Below are 25409 nucleotides of genomic sequence, written 5' to 3' on the forward strand. Positions count from 1 at the left end.
GAAGAATTAATATTGTTAAAATGCCCATACTACCCAAAGTCATCTATAAATCCAACACAATTCCTATCAAAATGCCAATGGCATTTTTCACAGAAATAGAAAAAAAAAAAATCCTAAAATCTGTATGGAACCACAAAAGACCCCAAATAGCCAAAGCAATCCTGAGCAAGAATAACAAAGCTGGAAGTAATACTTTACAAAGCTATAGTAATCAAAACAGAATGGTATTGGCATAAAAAGAGACACATAGACTGACAGAATAAAGAGCTCAGTAATAAACCTATACAAATACGATGAACCAATATTTGACAAGGGAGCCAAGAATAGTCAATGGGTAAAGGATAGTCTCTTTAATAAATGATGGTGGAAAATCTGGATAATCACAAAATAATAATGAAAATGGACCCTATCTTATACAACTCACACAAATTAACTAAAAGGGATTAAAGACTTAAATATAAGACCTGAAACTACGAAACTCCTAGAAGAAACCATAGGGGAACGAGCTCCATGCCACTGGTGTTATATTAGTTTCAGGTGTACAATACAGTGATTTGACAGTTCTATACATTACTCAGTGTTTATCATGATAAGTGTACTCTTAATTCTCTTCACCTATTTCACCCATCCCCCTACCCACCTCTCTGTGGTAACCAAGAGTCTGCTTTTTGGCTTGTCTCTTTTTTCTTTGTTCATTTGTTTTGTTTCTTAAATTCCACATATGAGTGAAATTATATGGTATTTGTCTTTCTCTGACTGACTTATTTCACTTAACATTATACTCTCAAGGTCCATCCATGTTGTTGCAAAGGGCAAGATCTAATTTTTTTATGGCTGGAATATAACTCTATCCGTTCATCTATTGATGGACATGGGCTATTTTCATAATTTGGCTATTGTAAATAATGCTGCCATAAACATAGGGGTGCATATATCTTTTCAAATTTAGTGTTTTCATATTCTTTGGGTAAATACCCAGTAGTGCAATTACTGGATCATATGGTGTTCCTAATTTTAATTTTTTGAGGAACCACCATACTGTTTTCCACAGTGGCTGCACCAGTTTACATTCCCATCTACAGTGTGTGAGGGTTCCTTTTTCTCCACATCCTTGCCAACACTTACTGTTTCTTGTGTTTTTGATTTTAGCCATTCTGACAGGTGTGAGGTGATATCTGATTGTGGTTTTGATTTGCATTTCCCTGATGATGAGTGATGTTGAGCGTCTTCTCGTGTGTCTGTTGGCCATCTGTATACCTTTGAAGACATGTCTGTTCATGTCTTTTTAATAAGCTCTTTTTTAAGATTTATTTTATTTGTTTTAGAGAGAGAGCGTGTGTGCAGGGGTGGGGAGGGGCAGAGGGAGAGTGAGAATCTCAAGCAGACTCCCTGCTGAGCGCAGAGCCGCACTCGGGGCTCTATCTCATGACCCATGAGATCATGACCTGGGCCAAAACCAAGAGTCAGCCGCTTAACTGAATCAGCCAGCCAGGAGCCCCTGTCCGTGTCTTTTTAATTGGATTATTTGGTTTTTCGGCATTGAGTTGTATAAGTTCTTTATATATTTGGATACTAACCCCTTATTGGATATATCATTTGCAAGTATCTTTGGTTATGAGAAATTTTTAAATATATATTTGGCTTGTATTTGTGGCTCACATTATATTTTTATTGAACAGTGCTGCTATAGTGTATCCATCAACATCTCCCAAATCTACCGTCACCTTAACCCAATTCACTATCATTTCTTGCCTGAACTACTACAATGGTATCTTTATTGATCTTCATGCTTCCTCAGTTGTCCCATTCTAATTGATTCTCCTCACAAATTATAGATCTTTTTTGGATATAAATCTCATTATATTTTTTACTTGCTTAATATCTCTCAGCAGGGTTTTCATTTTCCTTAAAGTCCAGGCTTGCTATCATGGCCTGCATATGATATGATTCCAGCCCCGAACATCCCTGCCCATCACTATCACCTCTTCTAAAGCCACTCAATAGGCACTCACTGTTCTCCAGCAGCATGTGACATCCTTCAGACATACTAAGCTTACATCCCCCTGGACCTGTGTAAAGAATGTTCTGCCTGGCTCTTTGGCAGACCTGTTTTTTTTGGCAGACCTCCTTCTCATCCTACTAGTCTTAGTTTATACATTAGTTCCCTAAGAGGTTCCTGATCAGCCAGGGTTTGTGCCCTTTAATCTCCATCCTAGAAACTGTTTCCTTGAAACTATTTTCTCAACTTACAGCGACGTATTTCTTTGTATATTTAACTGTTTGTCTCTCTTCCTCTCCTAGACTGTAAGTGCTGTGATAGGAGGGACCACGTCTGCTCAGCTTACCAGTATAGACCCAGTTTTGGTAAAGAAAATTATTTTAAAGGCGCTGCGTAGAATGTTTAAGAGTAGGGATTGGTTAGAGGTTTAAAAAAATGGATCTGGAATTGTCTAGAGAAGAATATGTCAGAATTAAAGTTGATTGATACTAGAAAAAAGCTTCAAATTTGAATTATCTTTGTGAAAATTAGATTAAAATATGTGATCCAGAAGCATTCTAATATCTTCTGTTTCTAAATGGGCCAACATTGGCCAGGAGATCCAGTTTTTTTTAATCAGAATATTAATTCAATGTATGATTTGGAGATGAGTCTCAAGTTACAACTCCCCGAGTACTCCTTGTTTTCCTGTTCTTGATAACCATTCCAGGAACTTCTGTCATGCTGAGTGGAAACAAGATAGGATTCCCTGACCAAACTCTGAGCACAATACCACATGGTGACCTAATAAGCCCTTCTGGGAGGGCCGTTCTCTTCCCTATAGTTCTCAAATGGCACATTCCCTTAACCACAGTGGACCAGTGTTGTCAAGTCTCAAATTTATCTAAAAACAGGTCATAAATGGTATGTGGTGTGGGAAAATGCTCATAGCGTATTTATAAAAATGGGTTCAAAACAGTTACTATATAATAATCCAGTTATCAAACATAATAGTGCATAGTTGGTATTCAACAAATATGTGTTGAATAAATTATTAATTTTAGCTAGAAAAGATATTATATTTATTTTTCACACATAATATATACATAAGAAAAAAAGTCTAGAAAGTTATACACCAATATGTTAACAAGTGCTATTTCTGGGGTATTGGGATTATAGGTACTTTTTGTATGTGTTTTTCTGTATTTTCCAATGTCGTGAAATTATATGATTATTTTGCAATCAGGAAAAAATGTTTTTTTATAAACCAATAAACTATCAAAACTAGTCCTCTAGGCCCTCTGTGGGTTCAATTTTAGCAGTGACTCAAACTGTGGTGATTATATAAATATTTTGATTGGGAAATGAGAGAGGAGTGAACTTAGGTTTTCTGAAGGATCTAGTTGGTCAAGCAAGCCATTACCAAGGTGATTCCTTTGCTCACTGACTCTAGGGAAGAAAGTCAAGGAGAACAAAGCAAAACTTACCGAAGTAGGTACTAATTTCAGCTTGAGTGGATGGGCAGAGGCAGGGGAAGGAGAAGGGACCTTCTCTATCTAATGACCATTCTGTTCTAGAGTTTGTTCTCAAGTATTCAGATGTCAGGTAGAATGTGAACCAGAATTCAACTCAATGAAGGCATGATGCAGACAGTAAAGAATGACAAGACATCCTTTATCTACAGAGGTTTCAACCTCTTTTGTGGCTATCATAACCTCTGGTACATGCATTGTACACATGGTGCTTTATACCAAAGGTATTTTATATGTATTTCCAATTCTGTCATTCTCCCTTACATACTGATTCTCAGATCTAGAATTGTCCAACCAATCATAGTTAAATGGGCAAGGTCATTAAAGCTGCTATATTAGATGCCATAGGGGACCCAAGAGCACATGCATTCATATTTGCAATGTCTTCCAATAAAGAAACCAAGGACAGTTCATAATTTGTCTATTTGATATATAACTATTCTCCCAACAAATTCTGATTTCCTCACTTCAGATGACATCATTAAGATTTTTTTTTTCAATTTTATTATGTTAGTCACCATACAATGCATCATTAGTTTTTGATGTGGTGATCCACGATCCATTGTTTTCGTATAACACCCAGTGCTCCATGCAGTACATGCCCTCCTTAATACCCATCACTGGGCTAACCAATCCCCCTCCCCCCTCCCCACCAAAACCCTGTTTGTTTCTCAGAGTTCATAGTCTCTCATGGTTCATCTCTCCCTCTGATTTCCACCCCTCTTCATTTTTCCCTTCCTTCTCCTAATGTCCTCCATGTTATACCTTATGGTCCACAAATAGGTGAAACCATATGATAATTGACTTTCTCTGCTTGACTTATTTCACTTAGCATAATCTCCTCCAGTCCCATCCATGTTGATGTAAAAGTTGGGTATTCATCCTTTCTGATGGCTGAGTAATATTCCATGGTATATATGGACCACATCTTCTTTATCCATTCATCTGTTGAAGGGCATCTCGGCTCTTTCCACAGTTTGGCTATTCCGGACATTGCTGCTATGAACATTGGGGTGCATATGGCCCTTCTTTTCACTACATCTGTGTCTTTGGGGTAAATACCCAGGAGTGCAATTGCTGGGTCATAGGGTAGCTCTATTTTTAGATTTTTGAGGAACCTCCACACTGTTTTCCAAAGTGGCTGTACCAACTTGCATTCCCACCAACAGTGTAAGAGGGTTCCCCTTTCTCCACAACCTCTCCAACATTTGTTGTTTCTTTCCCTGTCCATTTTTGCCATTCTAACTGGTGTAAGGTGGTATCTCAGTGTGGTTTTGATTTGGATTTCCCTGATGGCTAATGATGATGAACATTTTTTCATGTGTCTGTTAGCCATTTGTATGTCTTCTTCAGAGAAGTGTCTTTTCATATCTTCTGCCCACTTTTTGACTTGATTATTTGTTTTTTGGGTGTTGAGTTTGAGAAGTTCTTTATAGATCTTGGATACCAGCCCTTTATCTGTAGTGTCATTTGCAAATATCTTCTCCCATTCTGTGGGTTGCCTCTTTGTTTTGTTGACTGTTTCCTTTGCTGTGCAGAAGCTTTTTATCTTGATGAAGTCCCAAAAGTTCATTTTTGCTTTTGTTTCACTAGCTTTTGGAGATGTATCTTGAAAGAAGTTGCTGTGGGCGATGTCAAAGAGGTTACTGCCTATGTTCTCCTCTAGGATTTTGATGGATTCCCGTCTCACATTGAGGTCTTTCGTCCACTTTGACTTTATCTTTGTGAATGGTGTTAGAGAATGGTCGAGTTTCATTCTTCTGCATGTGGCTGTCCAATTTTCCCAGCACCATTTATTGAAGAGACTGTCTTTTTTCCATTGCATGTCTTTTCCTGCTTTGTCAAAGATTATTTGACCATAGAATTGAGGGTCCACACCTGGGTTCTCTATTCTGTTCCATTGGTCTATATGTCTGTTTTTGTGCCAGTACCATGCTGTCTTGGTGATCACAGCTTTGTAATATAGCTTGAAATCGGGCAACGTGATTCCCCCAGCTTTGTTTTTCTTTCTCAACGTTTCTTGGCGATTCGGGGTCTTCTCTGATTCCATACAAATTTTAGGATTGTTTGTTCCAGCACTTTGAAAAATGTCATTGGAATTTTGATCGGGATGGCATTGAAGGTATAGATTGCTCTGGGTAGCATAGACATTTTAACCATGTTTATTCTTCCGATCCATGAGCATGGAATATTTTTCCATCTTTTTGTGTCTTCTTCAATTTCTTTCATGAGTGTTCTGTAGTTCCTAGACTATAGATCCTTTACCTCTTTGGTTAGGTTTATTCCGAGGTATCTTATGGTTTTTGGTGCTGTTGTAAATGGAATCGTTTCTCTAATCTCTCTTTCTACAGTTGCATTGTTAGTGTATAAGAAAGCAACTGATTTCTGTGCTTTGATTTTCTATCCTGCCATATTGCTGAATTGCTGGATGAGTTCTAGTAATTTGGGGGTGGAGTCTTTTGGGTTTTCCACGTAAAGTATCATGTCATCTGCGAAAAGAGAGAGTTTGACTTCTTCTTTGCCAATTTGAATACCTTTTATTTCTTTTTGTTGTCTAATTGCTGTTGCTAGGACTTCTAGTGCTATGTTGAACAATAGTGGCGAGAACGGGCATCCTTGACGTGTTCGTGATCTTAAGGGAAAGGCTCTCAGCTTTTCCCCATTGAGGATGATATTTGCTGTGGGTTTTTCATAGATGGATTTTATGAACCTGAGGAATGTTCCCTCTATCCCTATACTCTGAAGAGTTTTAATCAGGAAAGGATGTTGTATTTTGTCAAATGCTTTTTCTGCATCAATTGAGAGGACCATATGGTTCTTCTCCCTCCTCTTATTAATGTGTTCTATCACATTGATTGATTTCCGAATGTTGAACCACCCTTGCATCCCGGGGATAAATCCCACTTGGTCATGGTGGATGATCCTTTTAATGTATTGTTGGATCCTATTAGCTAGGATTTTGTTGAGGATTTTGGAATCCATATTCATCAGGGATATCGGTCTGAAATTCTCCTTTTTGATGGGGTCTTTGCCTGGTTTGGGGATTAAGGTAACGCTGGCCTCATAGAATGAGTTTGGAAGTTTTCCTTCTGTTTCTATTTTTTGAAACAGCTTCAGTAGAATAGGTATTATTTCTTCTTTGAATGTTTGGTAGAATTCCCCAGGGAATCCATCAGGCCCTGGACTCTTGTTTTCTGGGAGGTTTTTGGTCACTGCTTCAATCTCGTTACTGGTTATTGGCCTATTCAGGTTGTCAATTTCTTCCTGTTTCAGTCTTGGCAGCTTATAGGTTTCCAGGAAGGCCTCCATTTCATCCAGATTGCTCAGTTTATTGGCCTATAGTTGTTGATAATAATTTCTAATAATTGTTTCTATTTCCTTGGTGTTAGTCGTGATCTCTCCCCTTTCATTCATAATTTTATTAATTTGGGTCCTTTCTCTTTTCTTTTGGATAAGTCTGGCCAGTGGTTTATCGATCTTATTAATTCTTTCAAAGAACCAACGTCTAGTTTCGTTGACCTGATCTACTGTGTTTCTGGTTTCTAATTCATTGATCTCTGCTCTAATCTTAATTATTTCTCTTCTAGTGCGTGGCTTAGGCGTCGTTGGTTGCTTTTTCTCTAGTTCTTTAAGGTGTAGAGTTAGTTGGTGAATTCGGGATTTTTCTGTTTTTTTGAGTGAGGCTTGGATGGCTATGTATTTCCCCCTTAGGACCGCCTTTGCAGTATCCCATAGGTTTTGGACTGATGTGTTTTTGTTCTCATTGATTTCCATGAATTGTTTAAGTTCTTCTTTGATTTCCTGATTGACCCAAACATTCTTGAGCAGAGTGGTCTTTAGCTTCCAAGTGTTTGAATTTCTGCCAAATTTTTTCTTGTGATTGAGTTCCAGTTTTAAAGCATTGTGGTCTGAGAATATGCAGGAAATAATCTCAGTCTTTTGGTATTGGTTGAGACCTGATTTGTGACCCAGTATGTGGTCTATTCTGGAGAAAGTTCCATATGCACTCAAAAAGAATGAGTATTCTGTTGTTTTAGGGTGGAATGTTCTGTATATATCTATGAGGTCCATCTGGTCCAATGTATCATTCAAAGCTCTTGTTTCCTTGTTGATTTTCTGCTTAGATGATCTGTCCATTGCTGAGAGTGGAGTATTGAGGTCTCCTTACAATTGACATATTGTTATCAATATGACTCTTTATTTTGGTTAACAGTTGGCTTATGTAGATGGCTGCTCCCATGTTGGGGGCATAGATATTTACAATTGTTAGATCTTCTTGTTGGATAGACCCTTTAAGAATGCTATAGTGTCCTTCTGTGTCTCTAATTACAGACTTTAGTTTAAAATCTAATTTGTCTGATATAAGAATTGCTACCCCAGCTTTCTTTTGAGGTCCGCTGGCATGGAAGATGGATCTCCATCCCTTCACTTTCAGTCTGGATATATCTTTAGGTTCAAAATGAGTCTCTTGTAGGTAGCATATGGATGGGTCCTGTCTTTTTATCCAATCTGCAACCCTGTACTGTTTTACGGGAGCATTTAGGCCATTCACATTGAGAGTGATTATTGAAAGGTATGCATTAATTGTCATCATGTTGCCTGTGAAGACATTTTTTTTATAGATTGTCCCTAGTAAATTTCTGTTGTAGATCACTCTTGGGGTCTTTCTCCTTTTATAGAACCCCCCTTAACATTTCTTGCAGGGCCGGCTTAGTGGTCACATATTCTTTCAGTTTCTGCCGGTCGTGGAAGCTCTGCATCTCTCCATCCATTCTAAATGACAGTCTTGCCGGATAAAGTGTTCTTGGCTGCATGTTCTTCTCATTTAGTACCCTGAATATGTCTACCAGGCCTTTCTGGCTTGCCAGGTCTCTGTGGATAGGTCTGACGTTATTCTGATGTTCCTCCCTCTGTACATAAGAAATTTCTTCCCCCTAACTGCCCTTAAGATGGTTTCCTTGGTTCTTTTTTTTTTTTTTTTTTTTAAAGATTTTATTTATTTATTTGACACAGAGAGAGAAAGGGAACACAAGTAGACAGAGCAGCAGGCAGAGGGAGAGGGAGAAACAGGTTCCCCACTGAGGAAGGAGCCTGATGTGGGGCTCGATCCCAGGACCCTGGAATCATGACCTGAGCCGAAGGCAGCCACTTAACCGACTGAGCCACCCAGGCGCTCCTCCTTGGTTCTAAGATTTGCAAGTTTTACTATTACATGCCGGGGTGTTGGCCTGTTTTCCTTGATCTTGGGAGGGGTCCTCTCTGCCTCTAGGATGCGAATGTTTGTTTCATTCCCCAGATTAGGGAAGTTCTCAGCTACGATTTGCTCAAATACATCTTCTAGTCCTCTCTCTCTCTCCACTCCCTCCGGGATTCCCATTATTCTGACATTGGAACACTTCATGGTGTCACTTATTTCTCTGATTCTATTTTCATGGATTCTGAGTTGTTTTTCCCTGACTCCCTTACCTTTACCTGTTAGATTATCTAGATTAGATTGGATCTCATTGATAGCATTTTTAAGTTCTACCAATTCAGCTTTCATTTCTGCCCTTAGAGACTCTATGTTGCCATTAATCGATTTCTCCATTCTAGCTATTGTCTTCACAATTGCTAGCCTGAATTCCGTCTCCAACATCTTGGTTATATCTGCATCCATTTGTAAATCTGCGGCGTAAGTCATAATCTCTGAGTCTTTTCTATTTTGGGGGTTCCTCCTCCTAGTCATTCTGTTGATGGGTGGTTAAGGGAATGTATAGAGTCCAAATTATTGACCAGAACCCAAGCAAGATGTACCTGTTTTCTTGGGACCTTAGGGTAGCTGGCCTCTTGTTTTCCCAGCCTGTCTTCTGGGGGATGGGCCTGCCGCGCTGTTACTCAGGCAACCCTGTTTGGGCAGAGCTGCCCTGCTCCCCTGTAGTGGGGGATGGGCTCAGTGGGAATCAATTTTGGGGGGCTTTTGTTCTCTGGCGGCTTTCCCTGGCGGCTTTCCGCGTCTCTTCCGCGAGTCAGAGCAGAAGAGACCATTTCCAACCCTCTGCCTCAGAGCAGAGAGACCTCAGTCTGTTCTTCAGTGAGCTCTCCAGGCCACACCGTCTCCGTTTCTGTCCGTGCTGCTATAAACTGTAGCGTCCTGGGTTGTGCGCCCCTCCGCAGCGGCCCCAGTCCTGCCTCCAGGTCGGGGCATGTCTCTGCCCTTTGTGCTTCTAAAACCGCCAGCAGCTCCCAGTTCACACACGGGACCCCGCCACTCCGGGTTTCCGCCCCGGGAGCTGCCCTAAAGTCCTTTCCCCGCTGCTACCATCCCCAGCAAGCGAGGCTGTCGCTCACCGGCGGTGTAGGATCCCCATGGCCAGGCTCCCTCCCGCTGCTGTTTATCCTCTGATATCTGCCTGCGGAATCACGGCTCCCCGCTTCATATCTTGAAACCAACCGCCCACAATATTCTGTTTGTAGAGATCCAGATCTATTTTCTTACATCTCAGGCTGGTTTCGTGGGTGCTCAGAGTGGTCTGGTAGATATCCAGCTCAATTCCAGGTACCAGTTGAAATAGGGTCCCCTACTCCTCCGCCATCTTTTCCAAGATCTTAATTTTTTTAAAAATCCTCTTCAAGCCCCCATATGAATGAAAAAGTTAACAAAGTAATTGGATCAACTGCAATGATGTGGAGACCATGCTGTCTTATGCTGGGGTTTGTGTCCAGACACATAACAAAAATTGCTTTACAGATAAAATTTAAGTCAAGGGGAAGATCTGGCAGTAGTAACTGAATAAGTGCAAAGATATTGCTACAGAATTTTTTTTTTCTTTTGCATTTTTTTATTTAAATTTTTTTATTGTTATGTTAATCCCCATACATTACATCATTAGTTTTAGATATAGTGTTCCATGATTCATTGTTTGTGCATAACACCCAGTGCTCCATGCAGAACGTGCCCTCCTCAATACCCATCACCAGGCTAACCCATCCTCCCACCCCCCTCCCCTCTAGAACCCTCAGTTTGTTTTTCAGAGTCCATCGTCTCTCATGGTTCTTCTCCCCCTCCGATTTCCCCCCCTTCATTCTTCCCCTCCTGCTACATTCTTCTTCTTCTTTTTTTCTTTCTTAACATATATTGCATTATTGCTATAGAATATTTTTAAGCACTAAGGTTATGTAACAGACAAGACAGTTTCAAACCTAATTAGAAATGCCAAAAGTACCCTAAGTATATCATTTCAGAACTGTCTGAGACAATTAAACAGTAGTATGTGTTTAATTCAAGTGAAACTGCTCTTGCATTCTTTAAACAGACAGTAAACGATGAGGGGGAAAAAACTGTATCCAAGAGTTATCGGTTTATTTTCTTCCATCTTGAGGCTGACAGAACCTCCAGATAAAATGGTACCCTACCAACTCTTTTTTGGTTTTTAAAGGATTCTTTACTCAGTTTGAATTATCAGCCAGACTTACACCTAGCTGACTTTAGGAAACCGTGTAGCCAACCTCTATCTACAGTTCCCCCGGCAATTCATGAAGTTCTGTGCACAAGTAAACCCAGGGTGATTAGGACCAAATGGTAATTCTTTTACCATTAGTTACTTTGACTTATTACTTAACTATGTAACTTATACAATTTTTTTTACATGTTAATTCTTTGTGACTTTATTCCTTATCTGGCCTGCCTTTGATCCTATTTTTTATTATGTTAATCACCATACATTACATCATTAGTTTTTGATGTAGTGTTCCATGATTCATCATTTGCGTATAACACCCAGTGCTCCATGCAGAACATGCCCTCTTTAATACCCATCACTGGGCTAACCCATCCCCCCACCCCCCTCCCCTCTAGAACCCTCAGTTTGTTTCTCAGAGTCCATAGTCTCTCATGGTTCGTCTCCCCCTCCGATTTTTTAATTGTTTATCAGTTATTCATCATACACACTAAGTCAAACTTTCGTTCTGTGAATCATTGATCACATTTAGCTAAATCAGTAAGCTGCTGCCGTGTGTACTGTCCTTCCATGAAGTGCAGTCCTGTGGCTTTGGTCAGGATACACAGGCATGCTGAGGAAGCTGAGCAGATCTGAGAGATACATTTAAATGTGCAGAGCAGGATAATGCTGATCTAAGTGCACTAATTTTGCTATAGACACTTTAGTAAATATTCAAAGTGCCACTGACAATCAGTATTCCCCAACCTCAGGAAAGCAAAAAGGAAGGAATGCCTCTCACTTGGGTGCATTTGTGCTGTGTATGGCTGCCAAGAGAGTACATGCAATCAGGTTAGTAATCAAAGAAACACAGCAGTTCTCCAGGGGGCATAGGACTTCATCAGAAGCCTGGCTCTTGTGGAAGAAAGCTGAAGTCTAACTTTATCTGTACCCATGGAAGAGCAAGAAAAAACAGGGGGCAGCTGCCCTCTTGATAAATTCTAGCCCGGGTGGGGGTGGGGGAGAGCCAAGAAGCCCTCTAGAATAAAAAGATGCTGGTATTGCATGATAGATGGAAGCTACACTTGTAATGAGCAGTCGAATCATTATGTTGTATAACTGAAACTAATATAGCATTGTGTGTCAACTATACTTCAATTCAAAAAAAGAAAAAAAGATGCTGGTATTAGTGCCAGAGCCTACCATGTGCCATAGCCCCACCTGAGTGTCGGTCGTGAGGTGGAAGGCCAAGGCAGGGGTTGAGCGGTGCAGGGCTCATTACTGCTCCGCTTGGAGTTTATCCTGGTGCATGAGAATGAATCCATCCATATTTTTTTTTCCAGGTGTCTTCCCAGGTCTCTCAATACCTTTACCAAAAAGAGATGCTGTTTAATTCTTTTGTTTGTTTTAGGAGGTTTTTTGTTTGTTTTTAAGTAATCTTTATGCCCAACGTGGGGCTCAAACTCATGACCCCAAGATCAACAGTCATAGGCTCTGCTGACTGAGGCAGCCAGGCACCCCGATTCTTGATATCAATATAGAAATATAAAGTCAAATACATTTGGTCAGTAGAGCACAGGAATTTAGTATCAGATAAAGATTGCACTTTAAGACAATGTTGAATGGATAAATCATTCAACTTTACTGAGGAATAATTGAAGTATACTAAGCTGCACACACTTAAAATATACAGTTTGATACATATTGACTTAGAACCGTCACTATAATGAAAGAAAATACATCACCCCCCAAAAGTCTCTGCCCCTTGGTAATGCCTCCTTCATGGTTTTCCCCACTCCACCCTACCGCCATCCCAGACAACAAAGGACTTACTTTCTGTCACTACAGATTAGTGAGCATTTTCTACAATTTTACATAAATGTAATCATACATATTGTACATTTGTGTGTGTTTGTGTCTGGCTTCATTTTTTTTTTTTTTTTAAATGTGGGGCTTAAACTCACAACCCTGAGATCAAGACCGCAGATGAGATCAAGGGTTGGACACTCAACCAACTGAGCCACCCAGGCGCCTCTCTGGCTTCTTTCATTCCACATAACTAAGATCCACCCAGGTTGTTACATGTATTAATAGTTCATTTTTTTTGTATGTTGCTGAGTAGTAGCTCACTGCATGAATATATCACAATTTATTTTTCCATTCACCTGTTGATGGATATTGGGTTGCTTCCAGGTTTTGGTTAAGAACATGTATGTACAAAGTCTTTGTATAGACATAAAGCAGACAATGTTACTATCAATGTAGAATTCAAACCAAAATGGGGGCGCCTGGGTGGCTCAGTCTATTAAGCGTCTGCCTTCAGCTCAGGTCATGATCTCAGGGGCCTAGGATCAAGCCCCCATGTCAGAATTCCTGCTCATCTGGGAGCCTGCTTCTCCCTCTCCCTCTGCCTCTCCCCCTGCTTGTGCTCTTGCTCTCTATCTCAAATAAATAAAATCTTTAAAAAAAAAGAGAGAGAATTCAAAGCAAAATGCATTAACCAGGACAAGCAAGAACTTTATACTGATATCTACTAAAAAGATAATGGTCGAAAGCCTTTAGATAAGCCTCCACAGCAACTTTCCATTGTTGTCAAGGATCTATCACGAACAAGATACCAGTCCTAGCTGATTTTACAGGCAAGTTCTGCCAATCTTTAAGGGATAGGTAGCGCCCACCATTTGCAAATGGTTCCAAAGCATAGGCAAAAAATAGTAATAAGCTTCCAAAGTAATTTATGAGGCTGGCACAATCCTGATCCAAAAGCCTGACAAAGGGTTAACCTCCCTCCCCCTAAAACACAAAGAAACTACCCATGAAAACTTTCATAATAACAAGGTGAGAGGGACAGGAAACGTGTAGACCACTTCCCTTGTGAATACTAATGAAAATTCCTAAGTCAAATATCAGTAAATTGAATATGGCATAGGTTTTATTTCCATAAAACAAAGGGTAACATGAAGAAATCAACTGATGTCATTCATTAATGGATTGAAGAGTTGATTTTTAAATTTTTTTCAAAAATTGTCATTCATCTCTGATTTAAAAAAATAAACAAACCTCTTTGTGAACTAAGAATAAAAGGATATTTCCTCAAGTGCATGATAAATAGGCTAGCTGGGACTTTGTTTCAGTGTACTGTTTGAAGGCTTTTATAGTGATTCTGTATTCTCAGAGAATAAATTCATTTCCATTGTAAAATAAAAAGAAGATAATGATTGTAGGCATAAATTGAAGGTATCTTGACAGCTGTGAAGGTGGCAATGGGATATTAAAAATGGATATGGAAGAACTATCAATCATTAAAATTTTTCACAATTAACACAAAGTAGTTCATGAACATAAGCTCATTAATCTTCACACAATATTGCTATTAAGGAAAAACAAATTCCAAATATCTGTCTGATTAATAGTGAAACTGAGACAGAAAATGGGATTCTATCAAATGTCTTCTCTCTACCAAATTCCACTCAGAAATTAGTCAAAAGGCTAAAAAAGAAATTCTATACACAATTTGTTTTTTTCCTTGTATTTAAAACCTTTGTGAATGGAGGGAGAAAAGTGTGAAATCAAAAGGGTAGACATCAACTATCTTGAAGAGACCAGAAGAAAGTGAAGATGCAAGACCGTCATTAGGGGGATACCAGAAACATGAAAATGAGCAAGAAGATACAGATGGCTTGATATAACATTTACCATGAGTGCCTTCCTCAACACCCCAAAACTGATCCTACTGCAGCTGTCCTGTTACAGGTTCCTGAGTCAACAAGGCATAAACTAAGGAATGAATGAACAGCCTCAGTCCAAGGACCTCTTGGCTAATTTAGGGCACCCATCTCCCAAGCACCAGGTGGCCAATCAAACCCCAGACCTTGTGCCTCCAGAGATGATCCCTAGAGGACCATGATGAGTATGAGTCACAGCTCAACTCTTCCCTCCCCAGTGTTGGGCAACCAGCCTTCTGCTTTGATCTCTTCCCAAAATCTCTCTAATAAACAGTCCTGCTATCCTACCTTGCTTGTGCCAAGTTCTTCCTGGACTGTGTAACAACTGCCTATTAAAGACTATGGCTAGAATTCTGCCATCAACAGATCTCCACTAAATCGTACTATCGGTGTAATGTGTGGAGTATTATGGTGCACAGGGAAGGAGCCAATAATGTAGTTTATCACATGAAAGCCATACTATTGGATCTTTAGCCACAGACCATGTACCTACCCAGGCCTTAGGAAGTATATGATTTAAGGGGAGAAATAATTGGTTTAATAATGATGAACTGTTATAAATACTACTGATTTTTTATTCCTTCCTGCTAAGTTCATGAAGAAACTAATTCTTCTTTAATCTTTGCTGTTGTCCTAATTCCTGCAGTTATTTGAAAGTCCTCACGTTTACACCATTAATTTAGAATGCACAAATACTTTCCATTTAAAAAAGGAAGTTGTTTTTTTTTTTAAGATTTTATTTATTTATTTGAGAGAGAGAGACAGCGAGAGAGAGAACACAAGCAGGGGGAATGGGAGAGGGAGAAGCAGGCCTCCCGCAGAGCGGGGAGCCCGATGCGGGGCTCGATCCCAGGACCCTGGGATCATGACCTGAGCCGAAGGCAGACGCTTAACGACTGAGCCACCCAGGCACCCCTAAAAAAGGAAGTTTTGCAGATACATCTGACATTTGGAGAACAGCAAAATGCAGAAGTCTTAACATTCACATTTTCTAGAGCAAAATTTCAACTTATGAAGTATACCAATGGTTAAAAAAAATATGTATAATGCTATGGAATACTGAACTAATTTGGGCCTTTTCAAAAACTCAGTAATATACTAAAATTTACTCACTCTGTTTAATAGTGAGAGATTGACTAGAGAAATTCTGGGTTATCCAAATGACAGAATTTCTTGCAAATGTTAAAATTTGTTACAGGTGAATACTTAATTGACTGTAATTAATTGATTACTAAAAAATAATACATTCAGGATCTATTAGGTTTTTTAAAAAGCAATTTATAAAATACATAGTTTGAGGGGTGCCTGGGTGGCTGAGTCATTAAGCATCTGCCTTTGGCTCAGGTCATGATCCCAAGAGCCTGGGATCGAGCCCTGCATCAGGCTCCCTGCTCAGCGGGAAGACTGCTTCTCCCTCTCCCATTCCCCCTGTTTGTGTTCCCTCTCACTGTGTCTCTCTGTCAATAAATAAATAAAATCTTTAAAAAAAATACGTAGTTCAGGGGCGCCTGGGTGGCTTAGTCATTAAGTGTCTGCCTTCGGCTCAGGTCATGATCCCGGGGTCCTGGGATCGAGCCCCGCACTGGGCTCCCTGCTCAGCGGGAAGCCTGCTTCTCCCTCTCCCACTCCCCCTGCTTGTGTTCCTTCTCTTGCTGTGTCTCTGTCAAATAAATAAATAAAATCTTAAAAAAAAAAAATGTAGTTTTATCTCAATTCGAATATATATGCCACATACCTACTCCTGGATATATTCTGGGGAAGAAAAAAAAAAACACACAAGAAAAGTCACCAAAATGCTAATCAATTATCTCTGGGAGATAAGATTATAGTTCTTCTTTTTTGTGATTCACTTCTTTTCCATTTTTTCCCATTACAAACATGGATTTTATTTTTACTCATGAAAAAATATTACTTAAAATTTTGTAATTTTTTAAATTCATATAATTTTTATAATTTATAAAATTTTAAAAGAAGAATTGACTCTCCCTCACTCAAACCTTAAAAGTATGACATGTTAATCTTGCCTGACAGGCATTATCCATTTGTTGCTACAAAGTTGTCCCTCCCCAACCTTCCAAAGATGTGCTATGTTGTACTGCTGTGCATCCCACTTCTCATTGGCCACAGCTGTTGCTGCTCTATCACCTACTGCCATCTCAGGTATAATAATGGCCGTTAAGGATCAGCATATATGATATATATATATACACATACACCTCTCTATATATGCCTGGGGTCCCATCTTTTTTTATGTTCCTTTATATTTACCATAAACATGAAGAGAATACAGCAAATACTGGAGAAGGGATTGTCAATAATTTCTGGATGTAAAGCTTAACACTTAAAATTACGCTTGCTCCCCCATCCACCCCAACTCAACAGATATGCTGATCCTAGAGGTAGCATATCAGTATATATAGGTATAATCCTCATGACAAATAACCCCTTTTTCCTCTCCATCAACACTGTTTTTTTAATTGAAGTATAATGAACATACAATGTTATATTTGTTTCAGATGTACAACAAGGATTCAACAAATTTATACATTACTCAATGTTCACTGTGGTAAGTATGGTCACCATACAATGTTATAGAATATTACTGACTATATCTCTAATTTTCTGAGGAACTTCCATACTGTTTTCCACAGTGGTTACACCAATTTATATTCCCACCAACAATGCACGAGGATTCCCTTTTCTCCATGTCCTCACCAACACTTGTCTTTTTGATACCAGCCATTCTGACTGGTGAAAGGTGGTATCTCATTGTGGCTTTAATTTGCATTTCTCTAATGATTAGTGATGTTGAGCATCTTTTCATGTTTTTTTTTTTTTTTTAAAGATTTTATTTGTTTGACAGAGAGGCACAGCGAGAGGGAACACAAGCAGGGCGAGTGGGAGAGGGAGAAGCAGGCTTCTCGCTGAGCAGGGAGCCCGATGCGGGGCTTGATCCCAGGACCCCGGGATCATGACCTGAGCCGAAGGCAGATGCTTAACGACTGAGCCACCCAGGCGCCCAAGCATCTTTTCATGTTATCTGTTGGCTATCGGTAGGTCTTCTTTGGAAAAATGTCTATTCAGGTGGTGTGCCCATTTTTTAATCGGATTGTTTTATTTTTTGGGTGTTGAGTTGTATTAAGTTCCTTATATGTTTTGAATATTAACCCCTTACCAGATATATCACTTGCAAATCTCTCTCCCATTCACGAGGTTGCCTTTTTGTTTTGTTGATGGTTTCCTTTGCTGTGCAAAAGCTTTTTATTTGGGTGTAGTCCCAATAGTTTATTTTTGCTTTTGTTTTCCTTGCCTGAGGAGACATATGCATAAATACGTTGCTGAGGCTGATACCCAAGAGATTACTGCTTATGATTTCTTCCAAGAGTTAATGGTTTCAGATTTCACATTTAGGTCTTTAATCTATTTTGAGTTTATTTTTGTATATGGTGTAAGAAAGTGGCCCACTTTCATTCTTTTGCATGTAGCTGTCCAGTCGTGATGCCAAATAATCTTTTATCTCCTCTGCTACCCACCTCCCTCAAGTTCCTTAAAAACGTGTTAGATTCCAAAAAAATGACTCAGAAAATACTCCCATAAAATTCAGAATATGTAGGGAACTAATACTTGGTTAACAATAATATTTACTCCCAATAATACCACCATACTGATATGTGCTACATGGACAAAACTTGAAAATATTATGCTAAGTGAAAGAAGACAGTCACAAAATAAAACACATATCGTATGACTCCATTTATTTGAAATGTCCAGAATAAACAAATTTAGAGAGAGAAAAAATAGATCATTGGTTGCTTAGGGCTAGGGAAGGGGGAGGACAATGGGAATTTACTGCAAATGGACAAAGGGCTTCTTTTAGGGAGCAAACACATATCCTAAAATTAGATTGTGATGATTATACAGCTCTATGAATTAAAAAATAGTATGTTGAATTGAATAATTTGGTGAGTTATATGTAAATTATGTATCAATAAAGCTGTTTTGTAAAATACTGTAACTTTATTATAGCTGTCAATGAACAGTTACTACCTACAAAAAGACTTATAGACTCTATGTTATCTGATCTTTGCCAACTCTGCAAGGTCAATTTTTAATCTTACAGATGAGAAAACAAGTTCAGTGAAATTGAAATATTTACACATACAGAGCTGGTCAGGAATGATGCCCAGATATATCACTCCAAAGAAGTCTCTCTCTAAAGCCAATGTTTTCTTAACCATGCCATGCTTGCCATCAAATAGTGTACTGGCAATAAGTTTAAGTATCACTGACATCAAATGGCCTTGAAAAAACAGGCATTTTGTTTCTATCAGTGGCAGGAGAAAGTTTTTTTGAGGCATCATTTAGGAAATGTCTTCAAAGGTTTAGCACCGTTATTTAATTCAAAATCTACATCTAGGAAACAAAAATCTCTGGAAAACAACTGGAAGTAATTAAGGTCTTATAATTTGTCATTTCTCTTTCAGTTTATATCAGAGCTAGATCATGAATGTCTTCAAAATACAGACATCATCTCATTTGTCATTTTTTAAGTCGGTGCATCTACAAATTCCTTGTTCTTTATTTATATTAGATAAAATGCCCATTAAATATAAAACTAGGGGCGCCTGGGTGGCTCGGTTAAGCATCTGCCTTAGGCTCAGGTCATGATCCCAGGGTACTGGGATCAAGCCCCGCATCGGGCTCCCTGCTCAGCGGGAAGCTTACTTCTCCCTCTCCCACTCCTCCTGCTTGTGTTCCTTCTTTCGCTGTGTCTCTGTCAGATAAATAAATAAAATCTTTAAAAAATATATACAGAAACTATAACCATTTCTTAAAACTACACTAAGTAAAAATATTCCTTTATTTAGATTTTATTACTTACATTTCATTTTTTTACACATTTAGAGGTCTTTACAAACAACTTGCTAGTCATTCCAGAAAGGTATGCAGATAAAACAGGTAATTAAAAAAAAAAGAGGAAAAACACAGATATACTAAAAGAACCATATATTGTGACTCCTCCACCTATAATGCAACTAATCACTATTTAGTTGCTATATTCATCTATTTGCTGCTGTAACAAATTGTCACATATTCAGTGGCTTAATACAACACAAATTTATTCTCTTATGGTTCTGTAGGTCAGAAGTTTGACAAGTTTCAGTGGGCTAAATTCAAGGTCCCAGCAGGGCTGTGTTGCTTTCTGGGGGCACCAGGGGGAGAATGTTTCCTTGCCTTTCCCATTTTCTTAGAGGCTACCTGCATTCCTCGGTTCATGGTCCCTTCCTCCTTCAAAGCCAGTAAATAGGGTCAAGTCCTTACATCGCATCCCTTTTCCATTTTAAGGACCCATATGATAACACTGGGCCCACACAGATAATCTGGGATAATCTCCCTGTCGTAAGGTCCTTGACTTAATTACATCTGCAAAATCCTCTTCCAGTGACAGCACACATTCAGATTCTGGGAATTAAGACACTGACATCTTTGGGTGGCCATTTTTCTGCCCATCATAGTTGCCATTGTCTTTAAAGAAATCAGGATATACCCACAGTAAACTGAGCCTACCTTGGAGGGAAAGGGGAACATACTAATGGTTTAAATGAAGAATGCAGAACTTGAGATGAAAAGCCCTCCTTTTTGGTTTGTCAGATTTTTACTGGCATTCTATTTTGAAGATGAACCACAATTAGATATGTGGCTATAACAGGAAAAATCAATTGCAATTCAAGACCCCAAGAGGAAACAGAACTGTCCAAATGAATCTGTTGATTTTTTAATCTGAACAAAAACCATAAAAACTTATTTTGTACTTTCTTTCTACATATTGTTCCACCCTGGCACTCAGGAACTACTGTTCATATGACAGTCACAGCCTGTAGCATACAACCGGATGCTGTACTAATTCGAACTAGAGAAAAGGTAGCTAGCTGGGAAGACTATACGGAACATACTGACCATGAGTTTTTACGAACCTTTAAAATAAAATATCCAAAGGATCGTTATGTATGTATATATGGTTAAGAAACCAAAATTCTCCTTTTTGAAAGGCCCAAATTCAAAATCAAGTATCACTACATTGTTAAGACTGACACTTTTTAATTTCCCAGAACAATGTTCTATTCAATGTTTAACTTTTTCAATTTAGCATTATATCTTTTTTGACTCCAAGATAAAAGAGCGATGTTTGATGTACTGAAGTTATAGCCAGCATTTACCAATTCTTTGATTCGATTTTTTAAAGTATTTATGCTTGAATCCAAAATCCGAGGATTTTCAATTATTTGTGATATGCTAAATTTTTCTTCTATGAGGCAGTCTATTTTATCATTAAACTTTTTCTCTCCCAAGAATATCACATCTGGATAGCGTAAAATAAACTTGTGTATCTCTTCTTTAGTACACCCAAGAAAAAACAGCTTCTCTTTGATATTTGTATAGTTTCTGTTGACATAGTCATTGGAAAGGTCTAGAATTTTAGCTCCTGGACCAGAGAGCAGAACAAGCAGCTTCTCACCATTCAAGTTGAAAGTTGACTGTAAAAACTCAATGTTAGTTTTTACCCGTTTGGTACTCTGAATTAAGATGAAAGGGTTTTTTAAAATTATCTTCCTAACAAAATCTCTGGGCTTATTGTGACCCAAAGACAAAAAGACTTCTTGCAAAAATTCAATCATCTGTTTATTCAGATCTAGACTGTTGGAGAAGGTACGTGGAGCATTGGTCAATAATCGACAAAGGCATTTATGGGTCAATCCAAATGAATAGAGGAACTTTATATTATTCTCTAAGTTTAGGTTATTATTGGACCGAAAAAAAGATTCGGGAGAACGTTGCAAAATATTTATAATTTCAAGGTCTGATGTCATAATTCTTCTCCACAGATCCCACCGTTCTGAAAGACTTTCAGGTGTGCGTGTTATGGCTCGTGGATATCTTGATATAATGCTAGCAATCACTTCTTTGCTAGCTCCTTTGGACAGAAGGAACATCTTCAGGTCCTGCTCTTTAGTTCCCGTCCTATTAAAAACTCCAGGCTGTCGTTTTTTCGCCATGTCAACGTCTACTCCCATTTTAAGTAAGTTATTCAGTAATTCTTCATTCTCCAAAGACTCCCTGTCTGCATTACCACACTTCACTCTAAAAAGCCTAAATGAAACTGTTTTAAGGAGGATTTCTGCTGAAAATCGGATCATCCAACATCTTGAACCAAAGAGAAAGTTACTTCTCATAGACAAGAAGTTTCTTGGTGCCATAATCGTCAGGTATCCCAAACCTTTTGGAACGCTGTGTAAAACAACATACATAATATTATACAAATGCATGTGTTAAACAGCTAAAAACCATATTAAGGTCCTATAAGCATCATGGTCATTTCTGTAAGAAAATATGTATAGCTCCAGCTCTCCAGGTGCTGCAGTAACAATTCAACCACCGCACTCCCACTCTCTAGTTCACTGCTTCTGATTATCTGTGGGCCTGGGGCTGCTTCCATTCTTAATGTGAAGAAAAGCATTATAAGCATCATCACTGATCCACAGCTATTCCCGCCTTTATCTTGCTCTTTATATTTGGACTTGCCTATGTTTGCTACCCAAAACCAGTTGACCCTCCCTACTTCTGCTTCATCCTCCTAGTTTTCAAACCTCTGGCTTATTCCTACTAACCAATGCTTTCAATTCTACTTTGTCTTCCAACTTCCCAGATCTCTGGCCTTGCCTCTGGCCTTAGCTACCAGACTACTTTGCCCCTATTCCCTTTTCCTGGTTCCTCAAACTCTAAATATAGCCTTGAAAATCAACACTTCAGACTATCTAATTTCCACCTTAAACACCTTTTTCTAGACTCATGGTTCTCTTTAAACCCATGCTATCATTAGTCTTAATTCTTAGCTTTATATAGACCTCTGGTCAACAGTTCCCAATCTCAATCTCCATGTCCTTCAGTTTACCCTATTACCCCCTGGGTTGTAACCCAGCTACTCCAAACCAATTTTTATCTTCAAAATGATCTAGTTGCGCTATTTAATCCACACAGTGGAACTGTGCTGAGAGCACATAAACAATGAAGAGTTACTTTCACCATCCTCCTCTACCCTGCCACATTATAAAAGATGAACCCAGGGCTCTCTGCATCTGTTTCACAACACATAACTTCAGGCAAGTGACTAAAACCTCAATAACTCATTTTCCTAATCATTTAGAAACGGGGCCCAAAATGTATGAATTTATATATGATAATAACCATAGGTACCTACTAAAATAAGTATCTGCATTTATAGGAAATACTTTATCAGGAAAGCAACAGAAAAATTTTCTTCTGTTATTCAATTTGTCAGATGATTTATGTTCCTTAATTGTGGTCTGAGTCATAAAACACATATATTTTTTAATTGTACTTTTTCCTCTTTAGACTATATAGCTGTGACAAACTTAGTTCTTAATTTCTAACAATGGGCTCTTATCACTTAAAGGAAGCATTTCCCTTCTCACCTCTCCAATTAAACATAAAATAGGGGCGTCTGGGTGGCTTAATCGGAGCCTGCCTCTCCCTCCGCCTGCAGCTCCCCCTGCTTGTGCTCTCTCTCTCTCTGACAAATAAATGAATAAAATCTTAAAAAATAAAAAAAAATAGAAATAGATGGTTCCAACTCACCACTAATATCTCTGGGCTTGAGATACTGCTTTCAAGATCGGTATCAAAGAAAGCCTCTCTGTGTCTGCCCTACACTATTTTTTTCTAAGATTTTATTTTTAAGTAATCTCTACACCCAACGTGGGTCTCGAACTCCCAACCCCAAGATCAAGAGTCACACGCTCCACCGATTGAGCCAGCCACCCATCCCTTAATTACACCAGTATAACAAGAATTTAAGAGTATGCCTACAGGCAGGGAACTCTCCGATATCTCAGGTAATCTACAGATCTTCAAAGAATTAAAAAAAGATTCCCAAACTATAGAATCAAATAATATTCAAACAAAAATGCAAGACACTCACAAAATAAACATCAAACAGCAGCACATTTTAGATTGCCCCATACTCTGAGTTCACTATTCTGTATTTCTCCATAATTCCACATACTACTCTTTAACTACATCTTCTTCCAAAAATGCATGAATTTAGAAACTGAAAAATAAGATCCTCATTCTAACTACAGAATGAAGGCTCTACTTGCACAGCTCAACAATCTGTTCTCTCTTCCAGATACGCAAGGGTGACCTCTACTGGATAACGGTACATAACACTGACAGTGGTAGGTAAGACCTGTGCTTTGGGAATAGGGGTGAAAGATGATCCAATGGGATATAGGAAGCAAGCAGTGACACTCTAATTTATATCTGTCTTAGCCTTTTAAAAATTCCATTTTATGTGTTTTATATGTACAATAGTACTGTAAAACATGTATATAATTAGTAAGTAAATATACATTGGAGGTACATGTATAAAACCTTTTTTACTGAGAGTGTACACAATCAAAAGTCTGAAGACAACTACTCTAGACAACAAACTCTTGAGATGATTAGCACCATGACAAACAGGCTGAGCAAGCCACAGAAAGTTCAAAAGGAATTGTACTAATAACAGACTAAGAGTGAAAATATATGCCAAATTTCTTAACAAAGGAGTCATAAATCTATTAAGGTTTCTCCTGAATCTATGTCTTATGTATAATTCACTCGCTGCGGAAATATCTTCCACATGAATTAACATGTCTAAAACCAAACTGAACATCTTTCCCAGCCCCCAAACTAGCCCTCTTCTGATGAATAGAATCACTACCACTTGATCATAATAGTCACTCATGATAAAAATCTAAAAGTGATTACTTTCTTCCTCTTCCTCAACCCCAAAGTCATTAAATCATGTAGATTCAGCTTCTTCAGTATCTTCGTTAGCATCTCTACTCTTTGCTCTTCTCCCTCGCCCAGACTATAACAGCCACCTAACCTGCTTCTCTAACATCAGTCATGAAAAACTGCCACCATAGTATACCTGTAAAACAAAGAAGTGATTACATCCCTTATTCCCTGATTAAAGACCTCTATAGCTCTCCCCTAGAAAGCAAAATCTTCACACTCACCTTCAAAACTCTCACCACACCATTCCAACTACCTTCCTAGCTATCTGCTCTATTCTACAACCTCACAACACGAGGCATTATTGCCTCTCAAACCTCAAATTCTAAACATTCTTGCCCATTTTTGTCTTCTTGCCTTTGTGGAAGCTATTCTTTCAGAAAGGCCCATCCTCCCATATCTATCCATAGTACAAGGTCTCATTCAAATACTACCTTCCCACAAATCTTTAACTTAACAAATACTGCTGAAGTGAATCATTTATCACTTATTACTAAAAAATCTAAAACCAGGGGTACGAGGGTGCCTCAGTCAGTTTAAGCGTCTGCCTTCGGCTCAGGTCACGATCCCAGGGTCCTGGGATCAAGCCCTGTGTCAGGCTCCCTGCGCAGTGGGGAGTCTGCTTCTCCTTCTCCCACCGCCCCTCCCCTCTCCTCCTGCTCTCTCTCGCTTGCGGTCTGTTGATGAGCATGTGAGGAAATGCAGGAAATTCTCAAATACCACTGTTGGAAGGGAATATGGCACCATCCACCATATCCTTTAACCAGCATTTTCACTTCTTTAAAATTATCCAAAAGAAATAAAAGGACAATACACATTTGTTATTAAAAAGGATGACTATCCTAACATTATTTGCTATAGCAGAAAAGAAATCCACCAACAGAATGATTCATAAATTGTG

At 38.8% G+C, this 25409-nt stretch overlaps 1 protein-coding gene across 7 annotated transcripts in view; it reads right to left on the reverse strand.

The window, feature by feature from the left end:
• The window catches only part of MTERF1 (mitochondrial transcription termination factor 1), a 204873-nt gene that overhangs the window by 177603 nt on the left and 1861 nt on the right, over window positions 1-25409 (reverse strand). For 4 of the 7 annotated variants that reach the window (XR_013442745.1, XR_013442744.1, XR_013442747.1 and 1 more), the window contains one exon: window positions 12147-12292. Coding sequence is in view for 3 of the 7 variants with exons in the window: in XM_078059246.1 (XP_077915372.1) it covers window positions 20770-21937 (1168 nt within the window). In the remaining 4 variants the exon portion in view is untranslated. Of the gene's footprint in view, window positions 1-12146; window positions 12293-18388; window positions 21938-23305; window positions 25401-25409 lie in introns of those variants that run through there. The other 3 variants (XM_078059246.1, XM_078059247.1, XM_078059248.1) reach the window with 2 other exon arrangements.

This window comes from Halichoerus grypus, chromosome 12 (assembly GCF_964656455.1).
Source record: "Halichoerus grypus chromosome 12, mHalGry1.hap1.1, whole genome shotgun sequence".
Lineage (NCBI taxonomy): Eukaryota > Metazoa > Chordata > Mammalia > Carnivora > Phocidae > Halichoerus > Halichoerus grypus.